The following is a 16,861-nucleotide window of genomic DNA, read 5'->3' on the forward strand; positions in this document are numbered from 1 at the left end:
TTCCATGCTAGTCAGTATTCTTTCACTTAATCCTCACAAGAAACTCAGAGGCAGTTGTTATTCCTCTCACTTCATAAGTGAGAAGACAGACCTATACAAGGGTCAGGGGCCCTGCTCAAAGCAGTTGAGCTCCAGGAGCCCAGGTTCTGGTGCTGGAATGCCTGGCTTCCCATCTGATATCTGAACTTCCCCAGCTGGATATCTTAGGCGAGTTACCTAACCCTTCTAAGCCTTAGTTCCCCCTTGTGAAAAACGGGAACAAACACTGATGGAGTTGCTATGGGGATCAGATGTCACAGTCCATATCCAGGGTCAAGTTTAGTGCATTTTCAAATGCAATTTCTCAATGAATGTCACTCTAAGTGGTGTTGTTATTATCATTATTATTTCACTTAATAAGTGGAAGAGGTGGCATACGAACTGAGGGTTCTCTGACCTCAGGCATGCGCTCTTAGCCACACGTTACACTGCTCGTGACTACAGCCAGATAGCCCGTGGCTATCCATCAGAGGCGGGATCTTTTACTTCTGCAGCTGAGAAGACTTCGTGGTGTCGCTCTGTGTTCCAGTGTCACCATCTCCTTGATGATATCTCTTAAATTATTTAGTCTGTTTCAATGTCAATTCTTCACATTAAAATAGAGCCAACACCTCTAAGAGTTGTGAAAATTAAAGAAGATATTTGATGTAAAGGGTCTCACATGGTCTCTGGCCCACGTAGATGCTTAATAAATATTATCATTAGGTAATAAGTACACATTGTTATTAATAAACATTATTATAGGTGAATAATAATTATAATAGTAACCAGTAACCTCATTACTCATGTAGAATTATAAATAAATATTTTAATAAACCGGAGCTGGTTGTTTATATAAAAAAGTAATAGCAGGTGACCTTTGGAATACCTTTGGCCTTCCAGGGTTAGGAGTTTCATAATAAGTTTGGTTCTTTCCCCAGAACACTGAAATAGTGAATAAGCAACAGAGAATGTCCACACACAGTTTAAACCTCCTGCACAGACTTGGTGCCCCAGGCAAATGGATATGCCCAGCCCTGGACAGGATACAGTGTCAACTAACCCAATACAAGCTGTCCATTTCAGTCCATCATTTGATGCTTTTGGCAGACTCGCTGAGCCTGTAGGCCTCATGGCGGGTGGGTGGTCATTTTCATTAGAGGAGGCCTGGGTGTGGGGGAAGTTTTCTCTGATTCAGTCAGACTTGGATTGAATCATAGCTTCACCGCTTGGGAGCAAGTTAGCTCAAGGTGACACCAAACAGGTTTTGATCTGGAATATGGGAACAATGACACTTTTAGGTAGGGGTGTGTGTGTGTGTGTGTGTGTGTGTATGTGTGTGTGTGTGTGTGTGTGTGTGTGTGTGTGTGTGTGTGTGTTTTAATGATAGGAGAAGCGGGTAAAGCACTTAGCCCAGTTTTCAGCCTCTACCCCCTTCTCCTTAGGTCAAGGCCGAGACTTGGGGGACATGAGTTTTATTTTCAGCTCTGTTGAGGACTGTCTGTTCAGCGTATCACTGAATTTTTCTGGGTTTCATTTTTCTCTTTCTGGAAAATGGCGTGAAACCCTCCTGTGAGGTAAAGTTGTCATGCAATGTTAGAATAAAGCTGGAGTCAGCAAACTTTTTGTGCAAAAGACCAGATAGTAGATATTTGGGGCTACCCAGGCCACCATGGCCTCTGCCGAAGATGCTTTGTCGTTTGTTTTTTCCAACCCTTTAAATGTGTAGAATTCACCCACAGCTGGGTCATGGACTGTAATTTGCAGAGCCCTGGTATGAATACAGGAATGTCAGACCTGGAGGAGGTCTCACCCAGCACTCGCGCTGGACGGCAAGCACGTGGACGTAGCCCCAAATAACTAGTGACCTTTTCTGTTACTTCATTCTTTTTAAAAGGAAGGGTCCGAACAATTGCAAAGGATTTTTTACTGTTTAGATTAGTCACATGTTTCAAATAATATGTCTTTATATCAAAGTTCCATTGCAATTACTACAAATTGTGACAACTAAAGAAAAAGAGCTTTGGAGGTTTTAAGAGTGAGAAATCAGGTTTTCAGAAATTTATTCCTCGGAAAGTGTTTCTGAAGAAAAATCCCCTGCTCAGAAACACAAGATATATGAAAACATCACTGCCGTGTGTGTGTGTGTGTGTGTGTGTGTGTGTGTGCGCACGCGCGTTTTCCTCTTTATCCCTCCCTCTCAGTCCTGGTTTTAAGTTACTATAGAAAAACTTTATTTTACGTTTTCTATATGTTTCAAAGAGATTTTTAAGGTGAGGGAAGGCTTGCCATGAAAACCTTAGATTCACGTGTGTATCTGTGCTTATGTTCCTACATTTTACTTATTGTTTTATTTAGTCACTTTCAGCAGGAGGGGTAGAATTATAATATATTAGGGATGGGGAAAATTGTCATTGGCCAAGGATTTTTTTCTCTCTTCCTCTCTTCGTCCCTTGTATTTTTCTGTATAATTCTGACCTGGAACGTCCCCTTGGGGACACCTGCATTTCCACCCTTTTTGGTCGCCCTTTGTTCAGGCAACAGTGGGATTCTTTTTGTCTTTAGCCTCCTATCGCTTTATTCGTTTGATCGTATTAACAAGTTTGTTATGTTGTGTTTGTTATGTGTGTTTTGTTTGTTGTATGTTATGCACAGCCAAAGCCAAATCTCTTTCTCGTACATGGACTGTTATCAGTCAAGGTAGCAGTGAAGTAGGGGAAATAAATACACATGAGAAGACTCTGTTTTCTCTAATGGAGACATAAAAGCAGCGAACCTCAGCTGCTGAGATGACCCCTGGGTAGTGAGTACACTATGTATAGAAGAACTATCACAACTGGGTATGCCAGCCTGGTAGAACAGAAAGGATTCTGACCTGAAAATCAGGAGGCCTGGGTTAGTCGTGACCTTGGGCAAGTCACTTTACCTGTCTGGACCTTTGTTCCATCTTAAAGGCAGGGTTAGATAGATTTGGAATTCCTGTGACCTCTGAATTCTGTGAGTTAAAAGAACCATATTATTGTTTCTTTTTGTTAAAACAGTTGTGGAAAAAGTGGTGGGATAACTGGGTACATGGATGCTCTCGGATGAAAGAAGAGTCTGGTACTTTTACTTCCTTGTAAGAATATAATTACTTATACAGGGGCTTACTAGAGTAGTGTAATTATCCACATCACTATATATATATGACTCATAGTTATTGAATATTTACTGTATGCCAGGGATTCTGCTAAGCATGTTACTTAGAATATCTCATTTAATACCCACTCCTACTCCACGAGGTAGTGTACTAATATCTTTGTATTAAAGAAGAAACGGGGGCTTCCCTGGTGGCACGGTGGTTAAGAATCCGCCTGCCAGTGCAGGGGACATGGGTTCGAGCCCTGGTCCAGGAAGATCCCACATGCCGCGGAGCAACTAAGCCCGAGCACAACTACTGAGCCTGTGCTCTAGAGCCCGCGAGCCACAACTGCTGAGCCCGCAAGCCACAACTATTGAAGCCCACGCGCTCTAGAGCCTGCGAGCCACAACTACTGAGCCCACGTGCCTAGAGCCCACGCTCTGCAACAAGAGGAGCCACCGTAATGAGAAGCCCGTGCACCGCGAGGGAGAGTCGTTCCCGCTCACCTCAACTAGAGAAAGCCCGCACAGAGCAACAAAGACCCAAAGCAGCCAAAAATAAATAAATTAAAATAAATTTTAAAAAGAAATGGAAGTTCAGAGATTAAGTGATTTAAATGCAAATGTATTTTATTCCAAATCCCACACTATCAACCCCTTTATGCTGCTTTATTTTACCCATGAGCTTTCACCTTATTCCTAAGGAAAGATCTCTCCAGTCGCATCTGATTTGGGAAGGTCGTATTTGGCTAAATGTCTCATGTTTTTTTTCCTCCCCTTCTCTTTCTTAGGCCACCTCGAGATTTAGACTCCAAAGCTTGCATTTCTATTGGAAATCAGGTGAGAAAAATCATGTCTGCCAGTTAATATCGTGACTATTTTACATGGATGCTTTCCAACTGGCCAACGAAAAAACTGTATTTCCTGTAACATGCTGTCAGGGGCGGTGGGTCAATAAAGTCTGAATGTAAACGGAAGTGGTCTGTGGAGCTCTTGCTGTTTTGAATGTCGAACTGAAATCGGGCTGTTGTGGTCCTGAGGGAAAGTATTTGAAGCGAGTAGATGGTGCTCTTTGGGGTAGATTCGTCGAAGTCCAGGCCTAGATTTAGCTGCCATCAGCCAACAAACGAGGGGCAGGGCTAAAGAACCCCGGTGCAGAGTTCGCCTTCACCGAGCGATGTGGAGGCTCAGTCGGAGCTGGATGTCTGTACTGCCCGTGACGAGCAGGTGCAGTAGGGTCTACCCATCTCCCATGCACTTCTTGCTTTCAGTAGCTGCTTGGAAAAGCTTCTAGACCAGAAAGTTCTGGACTAGAAAGAGCCCCTAGAATGCTGGGAGAAACTAGAGAGAGGACAAGGTAGCCTGTGTCCAGTTTATTTCCCTTTTTCCTATTGTATTCTTGCTTTTCTCTCCTGCAGAACTTTGAGGTGAAGGCGGATGACCTGGAGCCTATAGTGGAGCTGGGCCGGGGGGCGTACGGGGTGGTGGAGAAGATGCGGCATGTGCCCAGCGGGCAGATCATGGCGGTGAAGGTACAGTTCCCCTTCCCCAAACGTTTTCCATCCCTGATTTATGTGTTTGTCCATCTCAAGCACAAACCAGCTCTCTTCATATAAGCAAAACAATCCTCCGTGGGGTGAAACAGAAAAGCTTATTCATAGGGAACAATATTCCCCTCCAAATATGTGAAATATGCTTCCTTGGCATGAGTTGCATCAACTAGGTTTTTTTAACTGATAAATCCGACACCTCCTTTTAATTTTTTGTGCAACCACCGCATCATCATCACACGTCAAAGAATCAATAATAGCTCTTCAACGTCATCTAATAGTTGTTGCTGTTTTTTCTCCTGCTGGTTTTTCAAATCAGAATCCAAACAAGAGCTCACATATGGCATTTGGGTTTTGTGTCTCGCAAGTGTCTTTTTAACCCTTATTCTGTTGCTTTTAAAGAATTGTCCCTGAAAATCAGGAAACCCGAACTGGGGGAGGAAATTGTCTCCGTTTGTGGGAAAAAGGAGGGTAAAATCATCTTGAGCAAATTTGCATAGCTTTCGAGCTATAAAAAGAAATTTAGAATCATTGCAAATTTCTTGAGTAGATGTTGGAAGGACCTTGGAGAATGACCAACGTATTAATTCTAGATGAACTGTTAGGAATGTGGGTGGTCAGATGACTGGGATGCCTCTTTTTTTGGAGAATGGAGATATCTTTCCCTTACCTTGTAGATTTTTCAGTTTCTTCTTCTGCAGGCTCTTTGCTACATAGGCAAAAAATGTGAAAGCCTCATGATATTATATCGTCTTGTCATTTAATGACATAATCGTGTTTCTATAAGGCTACATTTGCTGGTGTGACAAGTTTCTCTTCTCTCAGAAGCCCTGGGGTAGGAATGAACAGTTTCTCCATTTCGGTTTGATTCCTCCTCTCTCCTTTCCTGAATCAATTCTCTTACAGTTGCTGTTCAGTCCAAATATTCTTACTTGTTCACAAGGAGGGGCTTTTGGCTTTTTTTTTATAGGACCCCAAATCAGCCCGAAATCAATTAATACTCTGACCTCTTTGCACTAAAGCCACATAATACATCAGACTGTTTTTATAACTTGGAAATGCATTCCCAAACATTTGCACACTCTCCAAAATATATTATCAGTTTGCTCCTTACTGGGGATTATTCGGGAAATCAAATGAATAACAGTCTTCCTTCCTTTTCATTCGTTACAAACAGCTAATCCTCAGGGTAGATACCTGAAGGGCTGTTTCTGGAAGTTGTGCTGTGGATTTTAGTACTATTCTCAGGATGGGACGCTTCAAGGTCCCTCTGCCTTATTACCAGACTCATCCTCGGAGCAGTAACCATACATTTTTCATGCATTCCCATTCAGCGGATCCGGGCCACAGTAAATAGCCAGGAGCAGAAAAGGTTACTGATGGATTTGGATATTTCCATGAGGACCGTGGACTGTCCTTTTACGGTCACCTTTTATGGCGCACTCTTCCGTGAGGTAGGTGATCCTTCCCTTCAAACTCCAAGGAGAGCGATAGCTTAACAAGAAGTTTCCTTGACCACATAAATGCCACACACAGTCACAGTGCTCTTTCTTGTTTGACGTGTCTTCTGTAGAGTTTCATGCTCGTGAAATGTTGGTGCAAAGTTGGCTTGAAACCACGGTATTTTCAAATGCGTTTAGCCCTTTTAAATGGCTGAGGCCCCCTTTCTCCTTTCTGTTTTGGTTTGTCTATTTTGCCAGAACTGTCTCTATCAAGAGTCTGTAGACTGATTCCTTAAAAGCTGAAATCCTCTGGTCTTTTGGCCTCTTGCTATACTTCAGGTAGCCTTGTGTACCATGTGGGCTTACGCTTACCTCTTTGCTCTGCCTCTCTTTTTCACTTCACGATGATGTGGGTTACGATGCTTCATCTCCCTCTTAAAACCAGCCTTTTGATAAACTACCGCCAGCGGTCAGCCTGGGAGGTCAGACACGGAGTAGGTATCCGGACTTAACTCCTGGAGGGCAGTGACAGTAAAGGCTTAGACTTCTGAGTTCTATTGCTTGTGGCTATTAGTGTGTAGATCCTAGTTTGCATTAAGGAGTGGGTGATCACCTGCAAGTCGGCTTGGCTGTCTGCTAGTTTGTTCTTTGGAGGTAATCTTGCCTGTTTATAAATCCCTTTGAGAGCTTGAAGGGATTAGTACATTTCCTCCAAAACTCAAGCAAGAAACGGTCCGTTCTTCCTGACAGGTGTTAACTGTTTCCTCCTTTTTTCCCTTTTCCATCCTCTCTAACCACCTCTGAACCGACCGGCCTCTAGGGCGATGTCTGGATCTGCATGGAGCTCATGGACACGTCCCTAGATAAATTCTACAAACAAGTCATCGATAAAGGCCAAACAATTCCAGAGGACATCTTAGGGAAAATAGCAGTTTCTGTGAGTACATCAGGAACCCTACTTCAAGGAGCATGTGAGAAGTCTGGGCCTTATGTGTCCCTGTACCCCCAGTGTGGGGAAACACTACCTGGACCATAGCTCCCATCCCGTACGTGTCTGCTGAATGCATGAGTGCATCTGTGGATGGATCAATCAACGCTCTTCTTTCTGGGCATTATGTAAAAGAGTCTACTCACGACTTGGTTGGGTAAACTCTCAGTTAAAGTGCCTCTAAGCAGTACATTCATCTGTTATGACCACGTTCCTGGTGTCTCTGTCCTGATACTAGTTGATTTTGATTTTCATTTGTAGAGTTTTAAATGTTTTCTTAGGATCAATAGGCAGAGGAGGAAGCAGGAGAAAATGAAATGAAGGGCCGCTCCCTTCATGGTTCCTGAGGCCCAGGAGGGTGGAGAGAAAAAATGCTGGAGGCCAAATGAAAATCAAAATGTATGAGTGAGGCATCCTCTCTGCTATGGGGTATAGTCCTCTCTGGTGTGCGGAATCCAATTTGTATGACTTCCTGTGTATTTTCCTGGATAGGAACACCACTATCTGAGAAGATACTTCTCCTTGTGACCTTAAGCCAGGGATGATAAACCTGGATATGCTTAACATTCAGTTCCTTTCCAGTGATGGGGGGGAATAAACCCACCTTGTGTTTCTCTTGCAGATTGTAAAAGCATTAGAACATTTGCACAGTAAGCTCTCTGTCATTCATCGAGGTAAGTATCCATGGAGCTGCCTTGGCTGTTCCTTTTATCAATTTTATTTCTTTTACCTGAGTTTTATCTTTTCTTTTTTATTCCGCAGTGGATGGAATTGAGTCAGGCAAGAGAATGGAGGGGTTTTCCTTTGGGACTGGATAGCAAAATCATATACAAGTTCTTTAACTTGTCTGAGGGCATCAGAAGATGTGGGCTTTATATTAAAACTTGAATATAAAATGCCTGTTACCGAGCAGAGCTGTGGTATTACCCATTGAGAACTTTAGAGAATAGGATAAAAATTCACCTAGTATTGGCCATCACCCGAGAGCTTGTTAGAAAAGCAGAATCATGGGTCCCAAGACCAACTGAATCGGAATCTGCATTTTAACAAGATTCCCAGGTGATTCTTGTGCACATGAAAGTGGTATAAAGCACAGCCCTTTCAGACAGCAGGAGTCAGGATAAGATGAAAAAATTGGAAGATATGGCTCTTCCTCTTCTCCCTCCTTCCTTTTGTCCCTTCCTGTTATCTTTTCATCCATCCATCCATCCATCCACCCATTCTTTCTTCCATCTTTCTTCCATGCCTCCATCCGTATACCTTTTGCAATCACTGTCCAACATCTACACAGCACTATGTTTACACAGCACTATGTTTACACAGCACTATGTTTATACGGCACTATAATAGATGCCCTGACAGGTATCTGAGAAAAAAATATATTCTTATTCAAATTCTACATAGGGATTCTTGATAGGGAAATAAGACAAATCTATAACAAACACCTGGGGAAAAAACCACATTAAAAATATGAATGTACCACATATGGAACTAGTAGAGGTAGAATACAAAACAAGAAGATGATGAGCACTGGGTGACCATAGTCAAGGAAAGCTTCTTGGAAGAGATATGTTTAATCAGGTCTCTGAAAAAATTTATGGAAAGTATTGATCGCTAATAGGGTATTGTGATTTGATAATTCTTACACTCTCTGAGCCTGAAAGTAATGTAAGATGCTTCAAACAGTATTCCTATTATGACTGTTATTATTATTATTCATTGTTATGATTAAAAACGGGGAAAATAGGGAGGAAGAGGAAAAGAAGAAAGTGGGAAGGAATTCAGATAGGAAGAAGAACGTGGATTATCCACAAATGGGAAACTGAATTTTAAAGGCTTATTCCAAAATTATAAAATGTTTCACTCATAGTAGAGAATGTTTATAAAGTATAAAAAATAATAAAATGCAATTTGTATATCTGTTGTTTAAGGGAAAAATTATAAAGGATAGCCTTTAAAGTTTTTAGAATAACTTTCTTCTTTTGAGTACATGCCCTTTGGGAAAAGTGTCACTAGGGAAAAAGTTAACTGTAATTTCTAATTCCATTATCGAGACATAACAATGGTTCATCTATTTGGGGAGTGCGTTCTCTCTCTCGAGACTGAAGGACTCATTTAAGAACTGTAGAATGAAACTTCTTTATCCACATGTATACTCTGTGACCTGCCTCCTGGTCTGGAATATCTGGGTTTATGATGAGTTAACACCTTGTGGCCTCTGACACACTTCCGGCAGAAGCATCCGTCAAAACTGGCGGCTTTGCTCGCATCTGGTGTATCGTTACGTCACAGTCTGCCTTTTCATTCCACTAAATGCGCAACAGATCATCATGAACCGGGCTTGTAAAACACTATTTTACTGTCACAAGAACACTTAGCATGAGCTCTACCCTCATAACAAATTCTAAGGGGCACAATATAGAATTGTTCATTAGAGGGGCAATGTTGTAACGGCCGATCTCTATCTAGAACTTATTCATCTAACATAACAGAGATGATTGGCCCATGGGGCTAGGCGTTTAATTCAATCATCAATTTTTAAGTTCTTACTGCATGTATGAGGGCAACGAAGATGAGAAATTAGATAGAGGAAACAGTTTTTTCCATTGATGGATTCCCAATCCGACAAGGACACAACGTGGAATAGAACAGGGGTCCCCAACCCCTGGGCTTTGGACTGGTACCGGTCCGCGGCGCGTTAGGAACTGGGCCGCACAGCAGGAGGTGAGCGGCGGGCGAGCGAGTGAAGCTTAATCTGCCGCTCCCAGTCGCTCCCCACGGCTCCCCACGGCTCCCCACCGCTCCCCATCGCTCGCATACGGCCTGAACCATCCCCGCCCACCGCCATCCCCCCCCCCCCGTGGAAAAATTGTCTTCCACGAAACCGGTCCCTGGTGCCAAAAGGGTTGGGGACTGCTGAAATAGAAAGCAGACTACTAACCCAAGATCCAGCAGAACAAGAATTAATGACATTAGACTGAATGAACTAATGAAAAACATTTTTGTGACTACTCATTCTAAATACTGCTGAAATCATTTTATGGTCTACCTGCCACGTATGTAAGAATGTCCTTTCTCTTTCTTCCAAGCTTTCCGTAATCCAAATCAACTTAGTAAATTCTACTTTTGTAAATTGAAATAAAACATTTAAAAATGATTAAGAAAAAGAAAATCAAGTTGATTTTTTCCCCCTTTTCTCAGCTTTGATGTTTTACTTACTTTAAAATAATTTTTATTTTATGTTGGAGTAGAGTTGATTTACAATGTTGTATCACAGGGGTGGCGGTTACTTCTGCATTGGGTCTTGAGAAGAAAGTGAAGGGGAAGGAGGAAGGGAGGTTCCAGGGCCCCTGCTGGTGGAGGGATGCTACTACCACCCTGGGCTCCTGACTGTTCTTGCTTTCAGATGTCAAGCCTTCCAATGTGCTCATCAACACCCTGGGCCAGGTGAAGATGTGCGATTTTGGAATCAGTGGCTACCTTGTTGACTCCGTCGCTAAAACTATCGATGCAGGATGCAAACCGTACATGGCCGTAAGTACAGCAGCTGGGGTTAGCATCGAGAATGTAACTGCCTTCAAACCATGCCAGAAAATAGGAAAGGGACGGCCAGGGAGGGAAAACAGAGATGTGCCTAAGATGCAAGAAATATTCTGCATCTTCTTTTTTCTTAATATTTCCTGTATGAAATACTGAATCCCTTCCTTCATAGGTATTCTTTTTAAAAATAATCAGGTAAAGGGGACCTCCCCGGCAGTCCAGGGGTTAAGACTCCACACTTCCAATGCATGGGGTGTGGGTTTGATCCCTGGTTGGGGAACTAAGATCCCACATGCTGTTCGGTGTGGCCAAAAAAACACAACAAAACAAAAAAGCTTACACAATGTTATAAGTCAACTATATCTCAATAAAACTGGAAAAATAAAATAAAATTTAAAACTATGCAATGAATTACGTTGCCTATGTTTCTACAAATCACTCTTTAAAAATATCAGGCAAAGAGGTATATTCTTTGAAAAAGCAGGTGGGTAATACACAGAGCCCACACAATTTTCCACACTGTGTTACAAGGGAATGCTGCCTTGTTTGTTGAGAACAGAACAGAAGTAAGAATTTAAATTCCCCAAACAAGTCAGTTAAGTGAGTCCTGAAGGAACCTCATAGCTATGAAGGTTCATTGTCGTTAGCAGAGACTCCCTTTAACTTAAGGGACTTCTACTGTAAATATTCTACTTGGAAATGAACCTGCTCTTAGAATTGAAAAGCTTTCTGTCCATGTTTAGCTAAAAGTTGTTGAGGTCTATTAACACCAGACAGTAGCCCAGCGACTCTTGTTGACTCTTTTTACTGAGTTCTGGACCGTTGGTCTTTTAAACAAGGCAACTTCTAGGCTGACAAAGTAATTTTGTAATGTATACCATGTTCTTCATAAGGCAGAATTGAAACTGCTTTTGAATTGAGAGGGGACTTTGATCCATTACTGTCTCCAAGAAAAGACGTGTGGAGAATGAGGAAAATCCTATGGAGACGTTGTTATTTATTGTAGTTAGTGAGCCTCTTGGCCTGGGAGGTATGTTAACAGCTCACAGCAACTCACTGGGCAGCTGGTGACACTCTCAGCCCTGAGCCTTTATGGAGCCAGGAATGTCGTCTCAGCTGTCTTTTTCTGTCTCCTTTCCAGCCCGAGAGAATAAACCCAGAGCTCAACCAGAAGGGATACAGCGTGAAGTCCGACATTTGGAGTCTGGGCATCACCATGGTAGTGTATGATAATCATCGTGGACCAGGGTGTTCGGGGCATGAAGTTGGAATGGGGTGAACCTGGAGAACAAGAGGCAGGTGCCCGAGACGCCGGTCTGAGAGAGCAGGAGATTTGGAGCGACACTGTTTGCAGTGTGGTGTAGCAGAAACACGGAGCTGGGATCGGACAAAACACACTTCCCTTGATTCCACCTCCAAGTAGCTGCGCGCCCGATTCACTGATGGAATCACAGACTGTCTCACTGTCCTCATCTGTAAAATGAGAGGGTCTGACTACCGTTCCTGATAGTTTTCTTTATGGTTTAAAATTAAATTATTCTAATCAAGGCATGCAGAAGCTTAAGCTACTCAAAGAGCGCTAATGTGTGTGGACCCTGGTGGAGCTTTTTATTTCTTTTTCAATTTTTATTTTATATTGGAGCATAGTTGATTAACAACGTTGTGTTAGTTTCATGTGTACAGCAAGGTGGTTCAGTTACACATGTATCTATTCTTATTCAAATTCTTTTCCCATTTAGGTTATTAGAGAATATTGAGCAGAGTTCCCTGTGCTGTACAGCAGGTCCTTGTCGGTTATGTTTTAAATATAGCAGTGTGTACATGTCAATCCCAAACTCCAAATCCATCCCCCGCCCAGACCCTGATAGAGCTTTGTTATGCAGGACATGGGCTCAGCTTCCCAGAACATGGTTACGACAGAAGTCTTGGCTGCTGAGTACAGGTATAGCCCAAACTCATAGGAGCGCATAGGATAATTTTCTCAGGCACAGGCCTAAAGGTACGCAATGAGTGCCTGATTTGTAACTTTGCTGATTATAAATTTTCAGTGTATCACCGAGGTCTGGAATGATCCATGGTGGTCCTGTTTCCTTCCCAGACACAGCAGCTGATTAAATCCTGTGAGTTATTTCACATCCCTGCCCAGAAAGCACATGATCTTGTCAAAGCAAAGTGGCCTTTACTCAAGTCCAAAAAAAGATCAGTCATTTGGTCCTAGTTTGTTTGTTTGTTTTTAATTCTAGCATGCTCCCAGCAGATGGCAGCAGATGTACAACTCTGTAAGAGTCTTAGGGTGAGAATCACTTTTTAGACTCAGCATTTGAAAACCTGGTCGCTTTGCATCCTGAAGTCTCACACTGCTGGCTTACAATTTTATGATGTGCCGCACCGGGTTTCAGGGAGGACCCAGCTTTAAGTAGGTTTAAGTGGCTGTCTCCGGTACAACGCAATCTGCAAGCCCCTGGCACTAGGACTTGGAGGAGAACTGCTAGAGAACACAGCATTAGCTTTCCCCCTCCCGCCAGTTTACCTGATGGTCACCATCATGCGTCCCTCTGGCTCTCCTGGAGCCAAGTGGATTCCCTAGTGGACCCCCTCTTTACCTAAGCACCCCGTGTAAGATCCTGTCTCCTTGTGTCCCTCTCCCCTCTAGATCGAGCTGGCCATCCTTCGGTTTCCCTATGATTCGTGGGGAACTCCTTTTCAGCAGCTCAAACAGGTGGTGGAGGAGCCGTCGCCACAACTCCCCGCAGACAAGTTCTCCGAAGAGTTTGCTGACTTTACCTCACAGTGGTAAGACAGCCTGTCTCTCAGAGGCCAGCGTGAAGAAACAAGAGAGTTCTCATGACTTTCCCCCATCGTTTTAATCCACGATGCATGCATCCATCCCCAAAGCACTGACGGGCCTGTCCTTGCTGCTGAGCAACAAAGATGGCTCTGCCCCTCCCCCACTGAGCTCAGAGCCAAGGAGGGCGTGTCCACAGTCAGTCATTCTAGTCCACACTGCAAGTCCAGACATGGAGACATGCACAGGGTATTTGGGGGACGCAGAGGAACAGCGCTGGGTTGAGTTTCTGGAGGAAATAAATGCTGGGCTGGGACCCTGTGAGGTACGTCCAAGCGAAAGAGAAATAGGGGAGGAAGAGGTATTCCAGGCAGAAGGGACTCCGTGCATCATATCGCAAAAGGGAGAAACTCTTTTATGGGAATTTTAAGCCCTGTGATGTTGACCGGAGCATAAGCATAAGAGCATATGGGCGACCCACCGGAGGGCTAGGGATGAAAAGTAGGTATGACACAAAGAACCACCCTGGATAAGAAGACAGAGGCTACTCTCAGAGCCTTCCTTAGGTACCTAGAAGTCTTACAAAGCAGTTCTAGTGTCTGTAGGCTGACTCTTACAGAACACTTGCTAACTTACGGACGTGCTTGCCCATAAGTGTACAGTGGACAGTACTGGGCGGGGTGGGGGAGGTCTGAGAAGGGAAAATAAAAAAAGTTGGAAGGAACCGTGCTAATGCTGTAAACTTTGTTTTCATGGAAATTGAAAGTGGAATTGAGGAAACTTGGAGAGGGGATTGTTTTCTCCAGAAAATCCAGTGATTTCTGTCTGCGTAGGGAACATGATGCTTGGCGTGCTTTGACACTAATGACCATCGCAAGTGATGCTGGAAAGAGGAGGCTGCGTTGGAGATGAGGTGGTTTATCCGGGCGCCTCCGGAGCAGATGAGACTTGGGGGAAGGGGCTTAGAGGTGGCGAGAAGCCCAGCTGTGATCCTTGGAGAAGGGCAGTCGGGCTGCTGGCTGCTAAGGGAGGGGCTGGTGTTCTGAAGGCTGCTGAGAGTCTGGCTTCCTCAAGGTTATCGTTCCTTGGCCTCCACGCCCTTTGGAAGAAGCCTTCTGAATATGGCTTTTATTAGGAAACATGATTAAGACCAAGCAGCTGCCTATTGCTTATGAAACTAAGGCCCTTAGACTTTTCAGCGGCTCTAAGCCCATGTCACCCCGGGGACTTTTCCCGAAGGATATATGAGGCTGAGCTGCCACAGTTTGTTTCTGGTGCAGTTTTGGCTGAATGGCCAGAGAGGGCTGTAGGACAGTGTGCTGCTGGGTCCTCCTAATACGTGCATCCTCTGGGCTCTGGGGGTGCATCCTCCTCTCTGCTCTCCTTGCCTGAGTATGCAGGGAGTGGTGGTACACCTGTCAGGCTGAGATGGCTTCCGGCTTTTGCCTTCTGGTTTTGAGAACTTGGTTTTTGGTTTTGATTTTTGTTTTCCTTACCCTCAAATGTTTAAAGGTCACCTAGGAAATGGACTGAGGCATCTTTGACAGTTCACACCGACAGTTCTCCAGAAGGGTGATAGTGGAGAAGGAGCTTCTGTAAGGAAGCCTTTTCAAGCTCTGCACTATGTAAGCTTTCTCCCACCTGGCCCCCTTTCCCAAGACTCTGGGAACTTCAGGAAGCCTTGCTAAGAGCAAGGCTGGTGTGAAAGGTCTGAGAAAGCCACGCTGCCTGTTGTGAACCAGCGGTTTAATCCGACAGTTCTCAACTCCGGCTGCTCGTTTCTAAGATGTGCCGTCACCTAGGCCTCGGCCTCAGAGACTTTGATCTAATTGGCCTGGGGAGCGTCCAGAATATCAGTCCTGTACAAATGTTCTCAAATCCTTCTACTCTAGGGCTGCGGTGAGAACCCATGAGTCACATCTATGCTCTAGGGACCCGTTATTAACTGCTTCCTATTCAGAAAGCTCCTTTTCATCTGCAATTTATTGAAAAATCGTTGGATGACTTTTTCTTTTACCAGTTTTCTTCTCCTACTTAGAACTTCCCCTAAAGAGTCAGAGTGTTAAAGCTTTTTACAGATATTTTTTAAATGAAGGCTTTGGAAAGAATACATGTTTTCTAACTTCAGCGCACGCACACGTTTGTGGAAGGTGCAGACACCTGTGCTACTGCTGTTCATGTAGCAGCCGCCCTGGCCGGCCCTCCCCGCCGCACAGCATAAGAGTGTCCTCATGGCCACCCCTCTGAGGTCTCTGTTTCCCTCTCGTTTTCTCTCATTTTTAGTCCCAACTACTATGGTTCATTAATTTAAAAATTTTGAGCCATAGACATTTTCCAGCTTTCTCGGAATTGTTAATTCCGTTAATACTGTTGATTCTTTGTCATTTCATTTGCACTCAAGTCAGCCAGTCTAGCTTGTTTATGGGCTTACTTAAAATAATAATAATAATTGAAACAAAACTCAAATCGCTTTAACTTTGAAGTTGTCAAAGAATAAATTCTTCCTCAGACTTCTGAGTGTGGTAGCTCCCGTAGAATCTGACACCTAAGATCAATTGTGTAAAATAGTCATTTTTGTTGGTATGAGAATCGAGAAGTTGAAGGGGAGCCTTAATTCTGAATTTGATGAGCATTCCTACTTATCCTCAGTCGGATTTGTTGAGAGCCCCAGGCTCTCCTGTTTCAGACGCCAGGTGCATCGTTCTTTGCCTACCGTAAACCACCGATATATTTTCTTTGATACCCCCTTAGTGTGAACATTGTTTTGAAGTCAACTGAGCTGGGAAAGTTGTCTAATACTTCAAAAAAGTGTATTGATTTTTGGGGGGATTTTATGGATGGCTTAGATCTTCATGGAGGCAATTTTACCTTTCACATGTATTAGCATACAGATACACACCTGCCCACAACGGCAGTCTAGGTATTCACTTGTTTTATTACTGACAGTTTTAAGTTTGATTTGGGGCTGGGTGGAAAGAATGGAAAAATGATCATTACCTATAAAACACCTCTTTTATTTCTTGATGAAAGAAAGATGTAGCCTATGAGTGTCATCTCCCTTTTATACTCGGTTCCTCCATTTTCCTGTGTACTTTTGAGGCACGTCTTCATGAAAGGACCCCTTTTTGAGTGACCTCTGTGTGTATTTTTATGATATAGTCAGGCTATGATCCTTCAGGACTTCTCAAAGAGCCCAACTCTTTGTGGAAAGTGGGGAAGAAGGACTATAGATTTGGACAGTGAAAAACTTAATCTCAAATTTTGGGAAAGATGCATCTGTGCTTTTATTTCCTACGTCTGTCTTTGGGTTAAATGTAGAACAAGAAGAAAAAGGGTGCATTACTCACGGCTTAGGTGACCTGTCAGGGTATCTGTGACCTTCCGTGGGAAGCGTCCACCGTAAGCATCTGATGGCATC

The 16,861-nt window shown here is 43.6% G+C and overlaps 1 protein-coding gene across 4 annotated transcripts in view; it reads left to right on the forward strand.

Moving 5' to 3' along the window:
• MAP2K6 (mitogen-activated protein kinase kinase 6) overlaps positions 1-16,861 on the forward strand; it is a 130,255-nt gene that overhangs the window by 95,916 nt on the left and 17,478 nt on the right. For all 4 annotated transcript variants that reach the window (XM_059998017.1, XM_059998018.1, XM_059998016.1 and 1 more), the window contains exons 3-10: positions 3,930-3,978; positions 4,557-4,670; positions 6,023-6,142; positions 6,951-7,067; positions 7,741-7,792; positions 10,525-10,652; positions 11,800-11,877; positions 13,312-13,451. In XM_059998017.1, coding sequence (XP_059854000.1) covers positions 3,930-3,978; positions 4,557-4,670; positions 6,023-6,142; positions 6,951-7,067; positions 7,741-7,792; positions 10,525-10,652; positions 11,800-11,877; positions 13,312-13,451 — 798 coding nt within the window. The remainder of the gene's footprint in view (positions 1-3,929; positions 3,979-4,556; positions 4,671-6,022; positions 6,143-6,950; positions 7,068-7,740; positions 7,793-10,524; positions 10,653-11,799; positions 11,878-13,311; positions 13,452-16,861) is intronic.

This window comes from Delphinus delphis, chromosome 19 (assembly GCF_949987515.2).
Source record: "Delphinus delphis chromosome 19, mDelDel1.2, whole genome shotgun sequence".
Classification (NCBI taxonomy): Eukaryota; Metazoa; Chordata; class Mammalia; order Artiodactyla; family Delphinidae; genus Delphinus; species Delphinus delphis.